Source organism: Drosophila sulfurigaster, chromosome 3, assembly GCF_023558435.1.
Source record: "Drosophila sulfurigaster albostrigata strain 15112-1811.04 chromosome 3, ASM2355843v2, whole genome shotgun sequence".
NCBI classification, from domain to species: Eukaryota; Metazoa; Arthropoda; class Insecta; order Diptera; family Drosophilidae; genus Drosophila; species Drosophila sulfurigaster.
The window spans coordinates 52,041,273-52,057,344 of record NC_084883.1 but is presented as its reverse complement, the minus strand read 5'-3'; the positions used below and the strand labels follow the sequence as shown (position 1 = coordinate 52,057,344).

General features: G+C 37.6%; 1 protein-coding gene across 3 annotated transcripts in view; it reads left to right on the top strand.

The window, feature by feature from the left end:
* The window catches only part of LOC133840333 (LIM and SH3 domain protein Lasp), a 32,974-nt gene that overhangs the window by 6,879 nt on the left and 10,023 nt on the right, over nucleotides 1–16,072 (top strand). For all 3 annotated transcript variants that reach the window (XM_062272105.1, XM_062272106.1, XM_062272108.1), the window contains exon 2: nucleotides 11,213–11,307. In XM_062272105.1, the coding sequence (XP_062128089.1) occupies nucleotides 11,213–11,307 (95 nt within the window). The remainder of the gene's footprint in view (nucleotides 1–11,212; nucleotides 11,308–16,072) is intronic.

Here is a 16,072-nt window from a genome sequence, read left to right as displayed (position 1 = left end):
TTATGCCACGCCCCATTTCAAGGGGCGACGAGGGCAAAAAGACAATTGTCGTCGATGCATTTACTTGACCTCCTCCACCTTCTCTCTCCTTTGTTTAAATTCAATTGATCTTTATTAACTCTAGCGAGGGGGAGAGTGAGAGAGAGAGAGAGAGAGAGAGAGGGTGATCGTTGCATTTCGTGTAAAGTGGAAAGCCCCTTGAAGCATTTGCATGACTTGGTCTCCGTCGTTCATTCAATTGATCCCCTCGCCAGCATGCTGCGTGTCAATGTTGAGGGTCTCTCAGTGCAGTGTGACTGTGTGTGTGTGTGTGAGTGCATTATTTATAGATGTCAGCATTTATACATTCATAGATATATATCCATATTTATAACATTTCCAACTCGTATGTGGCTCTTCAGTTCAAGTGGTTGACTTGACTCTTTCGGCTGCTGCCCATCACTTGAGGGTTTTCACGCTGCTCTGCTCCCTGCTTTACTTTGCTTTGCTTCCCATTGTCAATCATGAAATGCAGCTTTAGATCTGTGTGTTTGCTTTGCTCCAGTTTAATACCCGAGCTCTCAGCTTTTCTCGTTGCCAGCTAACCCAGTGCCATTTGTCACTTCATCAGCAAAAATTAATCGTCTCGAATTCGCTTTTTTCGGTCTCTCAGCCTCTACAAATCATCTCGTACATTATTCAGTCTGTGCTTGCACTTGCTTTTCGCTCAGACCAGGATAGCGGCAAAGTCGCAGCTGCTGCTCCACATTAGTTTTCCAGCCGCATTGTGCTCCAAATCTAAAAGTTTTCTCATTGTATGTCGCAAGCCTCTCTCACCCCACCCCCTGAGTCTCCGTGCGTCTGTCAACCCGCAGCACTCTTTACTGTTCAAATATTAATAGAGCGAGCGTCATGTGCAAGTTTGAACAAGCAGCAGCAGCTGCCCTTAGAAAGCTTTAAGCTAATTTGCAAGCTCGTAAGATGTCTCGAAACTCTTCTTCGTCTTCTTCTTTGGCTTTGAGTTGCACGTCATCCATTAGCAGGCTGTGTGGCCTTAAGCGTTTTACAGCAGCTAATTCAATTTGCTCACCTTGCAACACGGTTGCAACAACAACAACGCTAATCACATACAAAACGAACACACACACACACGCATATACACTTTGACAGCCTCCCGTGAGGCGCAAACACACACAGACACAGTCAAACAATTGATTGCGTGCATGTTTGCCAACGGACTTTGCAATATATTTGCATATAAAAAGTGGGTTGGTGAAGGGGGGAAACTTTAAAAGCAAGTGACAAGTTGCGATAGCAACTCTTTCTCTCGCTCGCTCTTACTCTCTCTGGAGTGAGCTTTTGACGTTTATAAATTACACAAACAAATGCACAAAAACCTCGCGCGTGGAGGCGTGGAGAATAGAGCGGCACTCTATTGACTTTGCTAATTGAGTATACGTGGAGTGAACGTGACAGAGAGAGAGAGAGGCAGAGACAGATTGAGAGCGACTGTGGGCACAAATTGATGAGTAGTATTGTGTCAATAGAGAGCAAAGAAGAGACGAAGAACAGGCCCCGTTTGCATACACCGTTTCAATTTGCAAATTGAGGGGAATGAGAAGAAGACACTGAGACAAGGAAATTGATAATTAGCACGTGAATCTGAGCTTAGAAAACCGATCGCATAGCGTAATAAAAGTGATCGAAAAAAGCACATGACATGCTATAAAAATGAGTCTACCAATTATTATCGATTGCCTTGAAGCGATAGTTTCGATAATAATAGTTTGGGCATTGTAACAAAATTTGTTTGATTATCGATAAGACAAGTTGGAAAATAAATATAGCTTGTCTTATATACAATTTAAGTCGATAATTGTCATCGATAACATATTTATAATTAATTGATTGAAAGCTGTCTCTAAGATGAAATTCTCCATTTCTTCTCCATATTAAAATACAAAAAAAATGCATTCACAGTCCAGTTTTATTTGAATTTTTATTTTGAGCTTAGTTGCTACGACAATTGAAGCCACTTCAGCGCTTCACATTCACACTTGCAAGTCATATAAATCATTCAAATTTCAGACTGTGCCTGATATGCACTTGTCCACCAATTTTCGACATTAAACAAGAATTTACCGCCCATTTTTAGTTGTCAAAACTGTGCACAATGCACATCAGCACTGGGGACAACAAACAAAACAACTAACAACAAAACAAGACAACTAGCCAAACATCCCCAGCATCCCAAATAACTCGAATAACAGCATGAAACTCGACAAGAAAATTCACCAACATTGTTGATGGCTTTGTTTTTGCTGGTTTGCTAGTTGGTTCAACAAATTCTATGACCATTCAATGTGGGCCAACAGTTCGTTTTCCATTTTTTTGTGCTATGCCGTGTTGTTGTATATTTGGCTGAGCTTAGAAGAATTGAACAGCAGCGGGAGACTGAACAGTAGGAAGATATTTTCATTGTCTAGCACTCCAATCTTGAATATAAAGAGAGAAACGTTTGACCATTTACATACAACAACGACAACAACAACAACAACATCGACACCAATTCCAGCACAAACTGATGATGATGAGGCTGACAAGTTGGTCTGCTGCCAGTGGAGAAGGAGGAGGAGGAGAAGAAACTCCAGTCATGGGAATGAGGAGAGAGGGGCGATAGCTTAAATGCTGTTATGTATCTTTTAACTGGCAATACCGTTATGAGCTCTATTCAGCAAAGTAAAAACTCTTCTCGCATCTCGCTGATGTGCATAGATACACTCATGATGATTTACTATTCCTATTCGACCCGTTCTCAGTGCGTATCTTCACAAAAAGACGCATCCATAAGTTAATGAAACGCTCGCCAAGCTTGCGACTAGATATCAAATGTGTTTTTTCCCCCATTTGAATGAACATAAAAACCATGAGACGAGTCTGCTCGATAGCTAAATACTTGAGAACTGTTTGCGGAAGTGATCTGTATTGAATTTATGCGAATTCGAAGTGAATCTTAGCATTCTTTAACTTAATTTCTTATTTCAGTTAAAGGTTTTACAATATTTTAATAGTTTTGAAATGAAATCTTTTATTGAAATAGGAAGTTAAGTTAAAAGATTGCTAGGAACTCGTTTTCAAATATCAGATTTAACTTTTTATTCACTTTTTTTTCTATTAATTAGTAATAAATGCATTTTATGAGTTTCCCCTATGAAAATTAACATGTTCCACACATTCACACTGGACCATCAAACTCTTCTCCACTTTAGATAGCGAGTATAGAGTTATAAACTCAACTCCAGTGGCCGGTTCCAGGGTCGCTCTCCAGTCAGCAGCAGCAGCAGCAGTTGCTTTGCCTCACTGACACTGTCGCCTCCAGCGCTTCGGTTGCTTCGCTTGCTTCGGCTTCGGCGTGGCATTGCTCCGGCGTGAGTCACTCTCTACGCTCCACTCCATGCCACACCACGCCACGCCACTCTCGCGTTATGTTGAGGTTGATGTAATGCTTTTTATTGTTGACGCAAAAAAAAAGAAAGAGAACACACAGATACAATGAAAAGAGGCAAAAAAATAAGCGGAGAAGCGATGTGGCAGCAGCTGCTCCAACAGCGCTCAGTTGGTGGCCACTTTTTTTTCTTTTTTGCGGAGGCAATCGAAATCACAATAATAAAATTAATAAACAAATTATGCAGCCTGTGTCGGAGAGTACACACAGAGAAACACACATACAAACTCGTAGATACTGTAGCTGTATCTTTTGGATGCGAACGTGCAAATATGCGGCCAAATTGAAATCATAATCACACACACACACAACGCGATTCTAATCAATTGTTGTTGTAGTGATCGGGGCGCATAAAAACCAAACTGTTTTTGCCGCTATAAATGCGAATATATACGAATATGTTGCTGTCAGATACAGATGCGAAAATGTTGTTCAATTGTTTGCGGTTTTCGCTGAACAAAATGTGTGTGTTTAGTTTGAGGGTGTCGTAGACAAACTTTGAAATATGATAAACGAATGTTATAAGTTTAAATAAATAAAGGTATTATTAGTAATAATAAACATATTCGATTCCATTGAAATATCGTTCACTGTATCGCGTCATCTCTTCGGAGAATGGAATGCCATTTCAATATATCATTTTTGCAGATAAAAAAGAACTATCTCTCTTTTATCAGCACACACAAACATGAATGTTATGCATGCGAATACATAATATTCGCATTTTTCTGCTACAGGCAAAGATTTTCTCTAGTATCTAATTTCAGAGACAGTTTGCTGCGATTGCGATTGCGTCATTTCTGTCTGACAACTTTGAAACTGTAGTCAACATTTTGATTGTGTAGATACAGCAATAACAACAGCAACAACAACAAAAGCATTCCAAAGTTGCATACAGCAAACAAAACGTGTATAATAATTGCAAAATTCAAACAGAGCAGTTCCAGTTTTTTTTCTCTCTATAAACAAAGGCAAAAATCCAGTCGTAGAGCAAAGTAAAGAGAGACATTAAAGTAAAGTCAGAGTTGGGTAACAGACTGTTATTAATATGCCACACCTCCTCTTCCCCTACTGCCCACCAACTCCCCCCTCTTAAAGCGCGTAAACAAAATGATTTTAATTAACAGTTAAAAGAAAAAAACTCAATTAAATGAAATTGAAAGCGGCAACTGTTGTTTGCTGTTTGCCTCCCCAAACAAATTAGAAACTTGTCGATCGAAGCGTATGATATGAAAAGATCTTTACAGCTCGATAAACTGGCCCATCCATAAAGCTATAAAGCCCAAGTCGGACCATGACAAATCAACAACACAAATGTTGATGGAAAATTGTGTGTTGTTGGCGTGTGAAAAGTTCCCAAGTGGAAATGAAAATGTTATTGAAAGAAAAAGGCATGAAAAGAAAGAGAATTGCATAAGAAAACATGCACCCAATGGAGATGGAGGAAAAACATTGTTAGCTATTTAATTATAACATTACCAACTTGGGACTTGTTGCCAGTTTCAGTTTCCAAGTTAGCTTAGAGAGATCGCTTTGGATCGCGCAGTCCAGTCACGTCAATGGGGCAACAATTAAAACTATTTGCGGCCTTACTTAACACACATCACAGAGCTGATAATGACAATTATGTCATTTTATGTAGGCAAGCTGTGTGAGAGAGAGACAAAGAGAGAGAGAGAGATTGGGAGACTGTTGGTTTCTATATATCGCATCGATCAGCCATATAAGGTCAGCCAATGGAGACGTTGACGGAAGGCGACAATTGTGTTGTGTTGTGTGTGCGACGCGTAACGGAATCCACTTCGTAATCATTGATACTTGAAAAGGGGTTTTATTTATTTATTTGTTTTGCTTTTTGTCGATCGTCGATCGTTGCGATCAGGTAGATTTGTTGGCAATTATGACTCAATATTTAGCTCTCATGATTCTTAGTGACCATTTATGGCAAAGCCAAGTCAATTTGAAAAAATATATCAACACCTTGACCTTAATATGCACGTTCAGCAAAAGTATGTAATCAAAAAATGCAAATTTACAGTACAAAAAAATAAAGAAACAACGATTTGTAGACAGTGTAAACTGAGAACGAAAAGTAAATGCTTGAGAAATTAAACAGATTTTCAAATTATATGTTAGATTGATTAAAAATGATTCGGAAACAGAATAATATTGGGACCGATTTTGAATTATAGATAGATTAAAAATGATTCGGAAACAATAATATTACATAATATGCAAGGTAAAACGGATCTTTAAATTTGTTATTGTATTATAAAAACATTAAAATTATACAAATCCAGTAAGAACGCTTCAGTCGAATGTGATCGACTGGGATACACTCGTTACTCATTTGTAATGAAAGCAAAACAGTGTGGCATTTATTTTAAAATATGACAAAATTAATATTCCTCAAAGATACTAAAAATATACCAAATACTTTATTTGGTATGTTGATAAAAATATACCAAAGAGCGAAAAATATACCAAATTGCCAGTCAAAGCAACTAAAACCCTTATATGTATAACTTCTACAATTTTTATTCGATTGCAAGTGGGTGCAAATTAAAAAAAAAATTAAAGAAATTTCGTTATTTTTGAAAATGTGATTAAAATATATTTAAACTTCTGAACAGCGGGTTTAATTTACATTCTAAGATTATCTAATCTCTTTTTAAAGTTAAATTTGCTAATAAAATAATGAAATTATCTAGATGATTTAATATAATACTTCGCAAAGTTGAAAAGTTCCTGCTGTATTTAAGATTTAGATAAAAATGTTAGTGTGAAATAATAAAATTATCTAGTTGATCTCTGCAAGTTGCTTATAAGATTAAGATAAAAATTCTGATGTAATATTTCACTTTGAAAACAATGCGACCACAATCTTTTGAAATTCTTAAGATTGCGATTATATAACAACTTGAGATTGTTGACGCTGTCGAAAATTTATGCGAATTCATTTATTTAGACTCGAGCAAAAGCTATCAGATTTATAAATGCGTCAAGTTGTTGTTTGTTTAGTTAGCCTCGATGTTGTTGCACAGCCGATGACAAACTTCTAAGAGCCACTGTTGTGTGCACACAACAACAACAGCAACAACAACAATTGCAAACAGTTGTAAATGAAACAGAGCGTGCAAAATATATGCCTAAACCTGAGCGATTTTAGGTAAGCGTCGACAGCAAGAGGGGGAAAGAGGGGAAGTGAAGAGGAGCTGTGGAAGTCGTGTTAAATTGACCAAAACGCGACGCAACAAACTTGAACTTAATTTTGATGCTCTTTTGGGCAACCCGCACGATGCTAACGACGACGTTGAAAGAAGGTTGCCAAAAAACCGATTTTTCTTTTTTTTTTCTACAGAGTTTGCCTTGGCAAGCAAGTCTGTGATATGTGTGTTGTGTGTGTTGCAAGCTTTTGAGTGTGTGTTACAGTTGTTTGCCAGCAGAAGCGAGTAGGAAGTAAGGAAGTAGTTTAATTCTGCGTTGCCCGCTTTCACTTCCGCTTCATCAGCTGCTCTACTCTACTCTACTCCACTGAGCTCCCGTATCATCATCGTCATCATCGTGTGCACAGACACACGCGTACCATCATTATCAGCATCATCAGCATCTCGGCATCATTATGATCATTTCGTGTGTTGAACAGCTGCCAGTGCAAGTGGGTTTCGCTTACAACAAACAACAGGGGCACGTGGGCCGTGTGGCAAGTGCAACGCCTTCTCTTCCTCCTCCTCACATCTCTTGCTTGATGATGCACTCAAATCGCAGCTGCCTAAATGTCTGTCTGCCTCGTTCGCATATTCAAATTGGAATTACTAAAACATTTAACATTTGATATATGTTTCCTTTTGAATTCTTTGGGGGCTTTTGTCTAAGTCAGCAGACAATAAACAGATGATGCCAGTTGCCACTTGCCACTTGCCAATTGCCACTTGCCATTTGTCGGTTGCCAGTTCTCCTTCTTCTGGCGATTGCATTTCGATTTGAAAGTGATTTTTGGCCAAAGAACTGGGCTAAAATTAAAGTGAAATTTAGAGAGAAATAGCTAAAGAGTTCAATATTGAACTTGGGGCGAACTTTCAAATTCTTAAATTAAATTTGCTTAAAAGGGAAATGTAATTTTAGCAAGTCAGAAAGCTACAGAGTGTGCTTGACCATTTTCAATAAAACCATATTCGACAAGTATACCAAATTAATATACCATAAGTAAAACTATTAATGGTATATTTTTTATGTAATACTATATTGATATAGCAAAAAAACCAAAGCCAAGTGTGCTCGACCATATTCAATTAAAATATATTCTAAAAATATACTAAATTTATATACCACAAATACTAAAATATACCAAAGTAAATGGTATATACAAATAGCAATAGTAGATTTTTAATGTAACATGTACTATATTGGTATGTCAAACATAATATTCGGTATATTCTAGTATTTTTGGTATATTAATTCGGTATTTTTTTAGAATGTGGTTCTATTGAAAATGCTTCCACATTTTCGAGCCAAGATAATTAATTTCTCAACAAATGTCTACTTCATTAATTTATAACTTTTTTTGTGATATTTATTTGTTTATTGTTTTGTTTATTTTTTTCTTATCAATTCTTGGCGAAATTGCTTGGAAGTCGGCAAATCATTTGACACTTCACGTTCTGAGCTTATAAATGGATTTGGTTTTGCATGTTACCATTTCAGCCGTTTGTTCGTGTTCATTTCCCCATTGTTTTCACTGTAGCTGTATTATAGCTGTGGTTGTTTTTACTTTTGTTGCTTGTGTTGTTATTGCTATTGGTGTTGCCCTCATTTGTCATTTTGCTGGTCGCTTGACTGTTGTAATCCAATCCGACAAGCGAGCTGCGTTTCGTTGTTGTTCACGCTAACCCTACCAACAAAAAATCCCAGTTCCATGCCTAACACCCTATCCAATCTCCATAACACACCAATGCAGCTGACTCTGAATGTGTCTGTCTGTCTGTCTGTCTGTCCGTCTCTCTGTCGTTGTGGCTCATGCCAATTGTTAGTTTTTTATTGCTCAGAGTGGAGCCGTTGCCGTTTTAAAACGTTGAAAGCGTGCAAATTCGAATGCAAATTCAACACCTCTCGATGTGGTTTGCTTGACAAAAAAAAAAACGAAAAAGGGAAAAAAAATTAAGCAGAAGAAACAACATGAAACATTTAGGTCTTTTTTTTAAGTTGTTGTTGTTGTGTGTGCTTGTTTTTTTGGAAATTGAGCCGCAAATTGAAAACCAAGACGAGAAGCGAGCGGAAAAAAGAAATAAAAAGTGGGTTAAAACGAGCATAGAAAATTAAAAGCCATCGCTTGACAAACGATTACCTCACACAGAGACACAGAGAGCGAGTTGTGAAAGTGAAATTGAAATTGAATTTGTGTTGTCGTCATCACAAAACGCATCAAACTGCAGCTGAAGCAAACTCGGCTTATGACAGACTCCCTCTTCCTCTCTCTGTCTCTCCTGCTATCTCTTTCTGTCGGTTACGCATGCGCTGACGTACGGTAAAATCGGGTTTTTTTGGCCAACCGCAGCGTCAAGAGGTCAAAACGCATCACAACTTTTTAGTCGAAAACTTTTCAACAATAACTTTAAATCCGTTGATTTATTATCAACTTTGGTGCCGCGCTTTGTGGCATGCCCCATTGGAATGTGGTTGGCTTTTCGCTACTGCAACTCCCCAGTGGGCTGAGTTTAAACTGGTTTCCCTCCGCTCCTCCTCTCTCTCTCTCTCTCTCCCTCTTGCTGTCTGATTTGGTCAAATCAGTTTCCCATCACTTTGGGCGTCTGGTTCGTGTCTGCGCTCTCTGCGGTTGATGTCTACGCTGAGTGTGTCTTTGTATGTGTGAAACCAATTAACGCATTTTTTTCTCCTGCTGCGCCTTTGCCTTGCCTCTAATCCCACAGACAAGTTAATCGTTTGTTGACCCTCGTATCCTAACTGCAACAGAGGAAGCTGAGGTAGGGGAAAATGTAAAGGAAACAGCGTCTCAGTTAGCAAAAGCAAAACTAGCAAATTTGCATAACACGCTGCCGTGGAGTCTGACTTCAGTTGCCACTTCGTGTTGCATCCCAGCAATCAATGACAATTCGCCTTGCCACTGCGACTCTTTGCAACGCTTTGCAAAAGATTTTTAGATTTTTCCTCTCGCACAAATTGGATGGCGACGAAACTTGTGCCAAGAGTCTAGGACGCAGCTGAGATTATACAGCTCACTTCAGCTTTAGTTTGTGTGTTTCACTTGGGACAATTTTATGGCCCATCTGAAGTTATTAAAGTTATGGATCTGTAAAACGTAACTGTGCGAGCTTTAATTGCTTTAAATACATAATAATTGTTATGCACAGCAAAAATCAAGCAATTTAAGAAATAATTTTATCTGGGAAAAAACGTATTCTTACTACGGGGCTTACTATCTACTCTTATGGTATATTTTGAATGTAATACTATATCAATATACCAATTATAGCCTTTGGTATAGATTAGTGATTGTCCAGTATATTAAATTTGAAATAAAATTTAAAATTAATACCGCACAATCTGGTATATTTTGTATTCTACGGTATATTTGGAATGCATTATTATATCAATATGTCAATTATAGTATTTGGTATATTTTGATATTTTAGTGGTATATGAATTTGGTATATTTTAAGAATAATATCACATTGTTTTCCTAAAATTCAAAATGGGTAGCGGGTATATCACAATCGAGCACTCTCGACTGTAGCTTTCTTTCTTTTTGGTCTTAAAAACAATATTTTTGAACAAATAATTCAATACAAATAAGCTGCTTTGGTCTTAAATGCATAATAGTTGTCCTACGCATTGAAAAAACAGTTCTAACAAATTTGATAAAAAACCAAAATAAAAATAATACATTTTTGGAACTTTAGGTTCCTAAAAACAAATATTCTTGAAACAGACTTATTATTAAAAACCTTTTGAAACAAGATTTCAATCTTTTATCCCTGTTTTCAAATAAAAAATTTAGTGTTAAGTTCGAAAACATTTACAATTTTGAAACAAAAGTATTTATTTTGAAATTTTAAGAATAACCAAGCTAAAACTATTGTAGAATTGGAATATAAATTTTTGAAATTATCTTCCGAACATCTTTGAAAATGATTCCCGCATGTTTTTAAATTTGGTTCTTAATTTTGTCACTTTTTCTTTCTGTGCATCTTTGGTTTCTAGGCTTTAAATACATATTAGTTATCCTGCAATTACAAGGTACTTATGAGTTTATAATCCTCATTTTGGTTTTATAAGCTGCACTCTTAAGAAGAGTCGATAATTGCTGACCTCATAATGACTTTAAAACACGAGCAAGTTGTTGAAACTTTTGCCTGTGAACTTGCAAGCACTTATCTAGAATTCGACTTCCGTCTGGCTTCAACTTCTCATTTTGCTCTTTGCTACCGCAGACCAATTAGTTGGACAAAACATAAGTAGTTACTAGATACCAGAGAGACCGAAAAATCTTTTCATAGTTGGCAAGAGTTTTGTTTTTTATAGTGTTTGTTTTCAGTTTTAGCTAAGTTGTAGCTTAAGTTTTTAGTTGCATTGCGCCAATTTAACAAGGCAATGACTACAATGGCAATAGAGGGCTATAAAAATTGCACTTATTCTTTTTATTTTATTTTTTATCTCTTGCTATTTCTCGAACTAACAAGAATTTTTGTATTTTCCCTTTGCTCGTTTCAGACATGGCACAAAACGTGTTTCAAATGCACAGAATGCGGAATGGCGCTCAATATGAAAACCTACAAGGGCTACAATAAAATGCCATACTGTGAGGCGTAAGTATTGCATCCCCCGCTCCTCTTTACCCCTCTTATCACTAAGTACTTGAACCGTTGGATGAGCTATAATGGGACTTTGGGGGGGCGGTCGTGAAATTAACCTTGATTTCTGGCCAGTTTGTCGACATTTAGCGTCGTCGTCGTCGTTTATCTTATCTTATCCCGCTGCTACGCCGGAATAGATAAGCATTTCCCGCACACACTCACACGGCGTTTCCATGGAAATCACGGCAACAGCTGTCCGTGTCCACCAACAACAACCAGGTTGCCGCCGCCGCTTGGGGAGCGGCCACTTGTCACGTGCTGCAGCCACACGGCCTAAAGTGCAGCTGCTGCCGCGTTGCCACTAAATAAACAAGTGAGAAAGCGAATTTGCAGTTTGCTCGACTGTGAGATACTCACTAAAAGGGATCAATGAAGTCTAAGGTTGAGTGTGATCAACTTTGAGATAGTCGCTAATAATGATAAAGGCAGAATTAAGATTAAGTGTGCTTGACTGTGAGATACTCACTAAAATGAATCAATGAAGTCTTATCAAAAAGAACTGAGTCTTAGCTTTTGATCGAATGCGATCAACTTTGAGATAGTCACTAATAATGAAGATTAAGTGTGCTTGACTTCGAGATACTTACTAAAAGCGATCAATGAAGTCTTATCGAAAAGAACTGAGTCTTAGCTTCTGATCGAATGCGATCAACATTGAGGTAATGACTAATAATGATCAAAGGGAGAGCTAAGAGTGAGTGTGCTTGACTGTGACATACTAACTAAATATAATTAAGGAAGTATTATCGAAAAGAACTGAGTCTTAGCTTTTGATCGAATGTGATCGATTTTGAGATAATCACTAATAATGATGAAAGATTGAGTTAAGATTAAGTGTGCTTGACTTTGAGATTCCCACGATATTTATTGAAAGAATCATTCTTGCCAATATAAACTTGTTTAACTTTTGGTAGAGTGTGATCGACTTTAAGATAGCTTAGAAATGTGATGAAAAAAGTATTCTCTTTAACACACTTGTAGTTTAACTTTTGATCGAGTGTGATAGACCTTTGCTAAGGGTGAGCAAAAAAGTATTGTTGAAGCTCCTCATCGGCAGTTTTGTCTTTTGGGCAAGTGTACTCAACTCTTAGGTACCCCTTAATCATGCCATTTAAATTCTATTGGATCTAGATGGAAGAACAATTTTTCTTCTTGAATTCTCTAAGAATTTTAATTGTCTACAAGTCTATGTTGACTACTGACTTGGAAGCTAAAGCTGTTAAATCTACTGAATTTTGATATAGAATGAAGAAGAGACAGGCTTCAAAGGTTATATTAATTATTAGTGCAGATAAGGAATAAGTAAACATATTTATGAAGTCTGAACCTGTGGCTTTAAACCAGTCGAGCATACCCTTCTCACCTATGTTCATATGCTAAGTATACAAAGGTGCGGAAATGCGGCGACACTTTAGTGAGTCGAACAGACAAACTATCTCGCACACACACACACACACACACAGCCGGCCTGCAGCATTGCAGCAACTTTAACCCCGTTGGAAACGCGATTCGCCATCCTGAGTCGCTGAGTGTCGTGTGTCGTGTGTGTTGTTGCCACGCCCCAATGTTATTGTTCTAGAATCCAGCATGGTTTGTTGCACAGCTCATTGGAGCAAGCGTTTTGTTGTCATAGTATTGTGACCATTATGCAGCCGCCTTGTGGCAGCAACAACAACAACAGCAACATCAACAATCGAGCTCAGTTGCCTCTGCAGTGCGTGCGCCATTTGTTGGCCTTGAGCCAAGCTATGCATGCAACAGTAACAACGATGACTGCGAGCTGCAAGCTCTCTAATGCAGATTTATTGTGGATGCCACCGCTGCGGGAATAAAAATTCCATGCGGATTGAGTTATGCGTCCGTTAGCTTCACTGCGTCACACAGTAGCCCAAAGCCTTCATTCCATTCCATTCCTCCTCAATCGATGATGTCATGTGGGTATAAATTCTCTCTGCACTATCTGCACAAGGAGGCGTGGCATCTGACTGGCGCCTTTTTAGCACTTTCACTGCAGTCATCGCCACGACCATTTGCACCTTTTTAGCCAGCTCTAACTCTCGCTCCCTTTTCTGTTTTCTGTTTTCGGGAGGAAAGACAGTAACAGGCTGATGGCGTTGCTCCGATTACGTGACTCCACGTACGCTCTTCCGGCTGACAGCCACCAAATGCTGGCTGGCTGACTGCTGCGAGTTGCAACTGCAGTAGCCTTTTGCTGTCCATCCATCTATACTGCTGACTATCCCTATTGGAGTTTTATAATTGCTTGAGCAGCAGCACAACTTTTCCCTACTGTTTATATGCGCGTTAGACCACGGATAATGGGGTATAATATGGGTGTGGTAAAGGAGAAGGAGAATATGGCAGACAGAGAATATGGCCCTTTAAAACTCAGCAAATTTAAATGTCGTGTCTACAAAATTTAAAAATAAATCAAAATAAGGGAAGTGAGAGCGTTTCAATCGAGTATGCTCGACTGTGAGATACTTGCTATTTATTTTCAATCAAACTAAAACAGTGCGAAGGCGCTATTATAGTTAGAATAATGTATAAAAAAATATAATTATATACCAAGGAGGGTATATGTGCTATAAAATATATCATATGTTTACTCAACTATGATATATTATATATTCTACTTATTTCAAATTAAAATAAAAAAATTGGAAAAGCGCTATTAGAGTATAAAATTATGTATGAAAACTAATACTACAATATACCAAAGAAAGTATATTTTTAATAAGATATACCAATGCATGTGTAATATATATAAAACATACTTTAAATACATATTAGTTGTTATGCATAGAAAAAAATCAAGGTATTATCAAAAGTTATTTAAGAAATCAAAAAACGTCTACTTACTACGGGGCTTAGTATCTACTCTTATTTTGAATGTAGTACTATATCAATATACCAAAAGCGTGTGTAATATACCGTATAAATGCACAATACACTAAATATATGCAATGACGAGCTTAATATACTAAATATATGAAATAACCCTGGTATATACCAAATATACCACAGTACACAATATACTAAATATATGAAACAACCCTGGTATATACCAAATATACCACAGTATATACCAAATAATATACTAAAGCAATTCTTTTATATATTTGATCACAAAGACTTTAGTTAATAGTGCATACTTAAAATCTAGGTGTCGAAATTATGCAACAAACTTCGTTTCTTCTTTAGCTACATCAATTCAATGTATCTACCGGATATCCCAAAGTCATGTACACACTTTAGTAGCTGCGGCTTTCTTCCTTATTTCATCTGACTTGGCAAAATTTCGCTCTCTTTCTCTCTCTCTCTGTCTTCATGTCTGTCTGTGGGTCAGTGGAGTTGGCAGGATTGTGTGCCCAATGGAATAGCGATTGCAATAAATTATAAAGTCCACACTGAAGAGATTTCAAATGCCGGAGACATGCAATTATATGTACTTGCCACTTGTACTTGCTGCTGCCGCTGCTGCTGCGACTGCTTGCCACATGTGGAGTGCATGGCAATTGTGATTTTTTAATTGGATAAGCCAAGTTATGGGAATAGAACTTGGCTCAAGTCAAACACAAACACACACACACAAGACATGATAAAAGGGCGCAGCTAATTGCAAGGAAACTATTGTTAAAGTTTCAATGTGTAACTTTCGCAAAAGGAAAATGATGGGGGGAAAATCACAAGTCGGAGAAAAATACGAGAAATCCTTTTAAAGTTGCAAACAAATCATTTTTTTGTTCGTTTTTGTTCGTTTTTGCTTTTTGGCCGTGCAACTTTCTCTCTTTTATAGAACTAACCTAATTGTGTCTTGAAGTAAACCTCTCGTACATGGCAGGACAACAGCACACACACACATCCAAACACACACACACACACACATTGAGAGGAGTCTCATTCAAGGCATATATCCATTACATTACCAGGTTCTTCCTCCATTTAGCTGGAATTGAACTAGAAAACGAGTTGTGTGTGTTTTGTGTTTGTCTGTTTGCCGGCCTCTGTTCACTTTTTATTTTCATTTATTTATATATAAAACTCATATAAGTTGTATATGTGTGTGTGTGTGTGCTTTGAGTAGCTTTTTGTATAGTTTTCTGTTTGGGTTTTCCTCATTTTTCATATGAGCAAAAAAAAGAACATCTGCAATATAGCAAAGGGGACAAAAATGAACAAGAACTTTCCTCGACATTATTTCGTACATCATCCGCGCGACGCAAACTGCACATTTATTTATTAACATAAAAAGCCAGTGAACCATGGTCATGCCCATGACGAGCTGGTCACGCCCCCTTTTACCCTCTTTTGTGACCTGTCAGTTCTCAAATTCCCAATCTCCAATGGCTGATGATGTGCCACATTCCTCAGACAAAAAAAATACGACAGCGAAGAGATTTCAATTCCATTTCTATTTCCACATTTTTTGTTTCACTTTCGAAGCTCGGCTATAGAGGTTTCTCTTGTTCTCATATATGTTTATATATATAGATATGTAGATGTGTGTGCCCCATTAGTTGCTGTTTGATTACTTAAGCCGCCTACAATGGAAAACAAAAGCAATGCGCCATACACAAAAGGCCATTTCAATTACCAAAATAGTAAGAAATCTCGAGTAATTTGAGCACAACTGTGAAATACCTGCTGCCTATTTAGGAAAGTCTTTTTTAAAGTGATTTACGTGTGTAAAAACAATTGAAGCGATTCAAACTTT